The 3,804-nt window shown below is 38.1% G+C and overlaps 1 protein-coding gene across 1 annotated transcript in view; it reads left to right on the top strand.

Annotated features, from left to right (window-relative positions):
- The first annotated feature begins 326 nt into the window (after window positions 1-326).
- Window positions 327-3,804, top strand: part of LOC101858795 (collagen alpha-2(VI) chain) — a 5,265-nt gene continuing 1,787 nt past the window's right edge. The window contains exons 1-4 of the mRNA XM_013085203.1: window positions 327-440; window positions 868-1,027; window positions 1,833-2,033; window positions 3,602-3,787. Of these exons, the coding sequence (XP_012940657.1) occupies window positions 874-1,027; window positions 1,833-2,033; window positions 3,602-3,787 (541 nt within the window). The 5' untranslated portion in view covers window positions 327-440; window positions 868-873. The remainder of the gene's footprint in view (window positions 441-867; window positions 1,028-1,832; window positions 2,034-3,601; window positions 3,788-3,804) is intronic.

The following is a 3,804-nucleotide window of genomic DNA, read 5'->3' as shown; positions in this document are numbered from 1 at the left end:
GAAAAAAACCCAACGCCCCACCCCCACCACCACCACCACCGTCAACAACGACAAACTAATATTTTGCAACAGATATACTGCAAAAATTCTTATAAAACAGATACAGGCGAAATGGAAAATTCTGTACACTACTTGGGCAGGATACTGGAGTTATAGAATCTTTGTTTATACATGTATTGCAAAGAAAGGTATTTTAAAGTGGGATTGGCATGACTGATTGTATAAAGATTGAAACCAAATGAAATGGACGAAACAAACTCCGAGTCCACCTGAAATTTGGAGTATAATAATGTCATAACCCTAATGTACATTTTGTTTTCTTTGCAGAACAATTCAATGTCGGCCTTTCTCAGATTCGTGTCAGCGTTGTACTCTTTGCTATTAATCCCCACAACGCTTTCTGCTTTGATGAGTACACCGACAACGCAGCTTTGTCAAAGGTACGGATCACAGTTAGAAAGTTATACGAATATACAAATGCATGAAGAAAATTCATTGCTTCTGTCAGGCACCATATCGCCATCAATTAATTAGTTGTTTTGATGTGTGTTGTATGTGTCATGTCGTGGTACATGACAATATTCTTCTAAGTTATCACAAGTCTTCGTTTATGGTGATAACATGCAGCAGTCCTATTTGATTTTGTCTTCTGAGACTTTTGCCTCCCCTCGATAGAGCCTATCCGTTATACTTGACCTCAGTGTCTCGAGTCCACATTGTAACTGGTTGGTCTTTGTCTAGTTTGCTTGATGCCTGTAGTCGTCAAACTGGTCTGAAAAATAAGCGGTCACATACATGTTCCGTTTGTAAATCTGTTTCTGATAATCCTTTTGGTTCTAATTTTGGTCATTTTCCGTGAAATTTCAGGCTATCATGGGCTTGCAATGCAAACAGTGCAAGAGAGGAAAGACTGGTACTGGAGCTGCTTTGGAGTTTGCCAGAGAAAAGTCTTTCAAAAAGGAATGTGGAGCTCGGTCAAACGTCAAGAAACTTGTTGTGGTCCTTACTGACGGGAAATCTACAGAAAGTAAATAATTGTTCTGAATTGTTGTTTTGAATTACGGCTTTAAAGGCCATCTTTGGTAAATATTTTGTATTGTCTCATTTTCTGGTCACGGCAGTCTAGGTTTTGATCGAGCAGGTAATGAATGTAATGACGTAGCTGTATTCTCCGATAAAAAGCGACTAGACCGTGAACATTTGGTTTTACAGGAAAGACAAGTTTTCTTTTTTTTGGAACAGTGGGTTTTAATGTAAACATGAATTGTGGTTGATGGTTTGCTCTTTCATGAGAGGACAGCACTGAATTCCATTTGCATACTTTTTAAAAGTGGATCCCTTTGCTCATCAGTTTCATATTTCAAAAATAATTTCCTCGTAAAACCCTTCTTCTGTTGCAGTCTATTATAAATTAAACTCATACCTTGCCTTGGCTCAATCTCTGCAGACATGTCGCTACCCTGAAGCTCATTTCAAGTGATAAAAAGTCAATAATCCAAAATGTAAAAGTAGTTTGAATATATTTCAAGCAATAAGCCTGATAAGAGGTTAAGCAAATTTTGATTAGTCATTTTCATGTTTCTTTTCCTGAGTCAGGATTTTGCTAATATGTGAAGTAAACATCCATTTCCCGTTTTTTTTTTCAAAGGCAAATAATCTTTTACATTGATGGCTGTATTTTATGGAGGTCTTTGTTCTCTTCTTTAATAGGAGCTAATTATTTTAGAGTACTGACATGTTGCACTCTTTGGGTCATACTGTCTGATACAATTTGCGATGTCTTGAGTTTCTTGAGACACTGTGAAGAATAATTGTGCGTTTATATATTTCAGAGCCAGACTACCTGAACAAACAAATTCAGCTCATGAAGGACACTGGTGCTAAAATTGTTAGTGTTGGTGTGGGGAAAAAATCCGATCTAAAGGAGCTGCAGCTGATTGCCTCCGACAACAGTCTAGCCTACAAGGTGAACAATGTCAAGACTCTTCATCAATCTGTGGGCAAAATCTTCGGCTCAACTTGTCCTAAACCAGGTAAAGTGCCGTGTTCTCTCATTATTATTCTCCAGAAACATTATGTGAGACAGCAACGTGAAATCAGGCGCTTGTCAAAATAATGAAATCGAAGAAATCGGCATTTTATTCGTCGATTTGGCAATTTAAAAAAAATGAATTTTTTATTTTCGGCACAACAAACAACTAATATGTCCATTAAAAGCAAATGTTTACGTGGATTTTACTGCAAATAATGCCAGTTTCTTAAGATTCGCAGTCTATGGAAGTCACCAAACTTTCGGGGTCAATTTCTTGCCGATTTTACCTCTGAAGCCGGCAACACCTGCCTGCTCCAATCGCAAATATCTTGACTTCTATTCAAGATAATTTGGTAATTTTTCTTTGAAAGACGGAGAAATAAACACGCTTTAAGATGATACGAATAGCTCCAAATGCCCAAACATTTACGAGTGCCTGATTCCACCGCGCTGTGTTCAAAGAGGCTATATGTGAGGCAGCGCTCTCGTCAATTTTTGGGCATGTAGAGTTATTGGTATTATCTGAAAACCTGTTCACTTGTCTTTATTTGGATGGGAAAAAATATCCATTTATCTTGAAAACAAGTCAAGATATTTGCGAAAGAAGGAGGTGGAGGTCACCGGTTTTCAGAGGTAGAATTAGTGAGAAAATGGCTGCCAAAGATTAGTTATTTCCCAAGCTTAAGAGTCCGTGGTAACTGAAAATTAACATTTTTTGTGCCTTTAATCAACGCTTTTCAGAAAAATCCACACGAAAGTGAGTTCTTTAATGGGCATGAAAGATGTTGAGCCAAAAAACTAAAATTTGATAAAAATTCATAAACCTGCGGAAAAATGCAAGTTTCTTCACTTTGATTACTTTGACGAGAGCCTGATTCCACCACTCTCCCTCACATATAATACTTGAGCTCGCAGCAGTGATGCGACACGTGTCAGACATGGGTGCCTTCTTACCCTCATCGGCATGTCGGGCATGCCCCCATTTACAGCTTGTCCTGAATCAGGTAAAGAACCGTGTTTTCTCCTGATTGTCCTCCATGAAAAAACCCTCCGGATATCGTCTGATCTATATTATGTTTGGCAAACATATTGTGTTACTGTGTCGCTATGGCTTTCTGAGCACAATGACCCAAGTCTTTGACGTACTGGTGGGCATTAAAAGATAAAGTACCCAAGCATTTCTTAAAATCACAGAAACAGAAAAATGAATTGTGGGTATTTTTTGGATTACAAGTCACAAGTACAGACACATATCTGACTGGTTCTTAAAATACAATGAATTATAACTTATATTTTACTACAGCCTGGAACCACAGAAGCATACATTGTGTAACTGCGATAAGGGAGTATGTCATAAATCAGCTGACTTTTGACAGCTTTTGCCTCCTGGTTGGTCACCTTTACTAACGCTTCAGTAAATTTATGCAGGAGAAAGACAAAGGAGTCTAGTTTCCACTTCCTGAATTCACTACGTGTTTTGTAAACATTATTTAGAAGACGGTCTCCATGTCCTGTAGTAGAAAAACCTGACATTTTTTGTTTTGTTTTGTTTTGTTGCCTTTCTTTCAGAACCTGCTGTTAAACCAAACCCGTCAGTTGAAACTAAACCTGAAGTAGCAGTTCAGCCTATTCAGCAGGATGACCCAACAAATGAATGTGTTTCCAAGTTGGATCTCTTGTTCATTCTTGATGCCTCTGGAAGCATTGGCAAGCAAAACTTTGAGAAAGCCACGTCATTTGCTTCTGAAATTGCCCGTAAGTTGATATATATA

Source organism: Aplysia californica, unplaced genomic scaffold (assembly GCF_000002075.1).
Source record: "Aplysia californica isolate F4 #8 unplaced genomic scaffold, AplCal3.0 scaffold00356, whole genome shotgun sequence".
Classification (NCBI taxonomy): domain Eukaryota; kingdom Metazoa; phylum Mollusca; class Gastropoda; order Aplysiida; family Aplysiidae; genus Aplysia; species Aplysia californica.
This window is presented reverse-complemented; position numbering and strand designations above follow the sequence as displayed.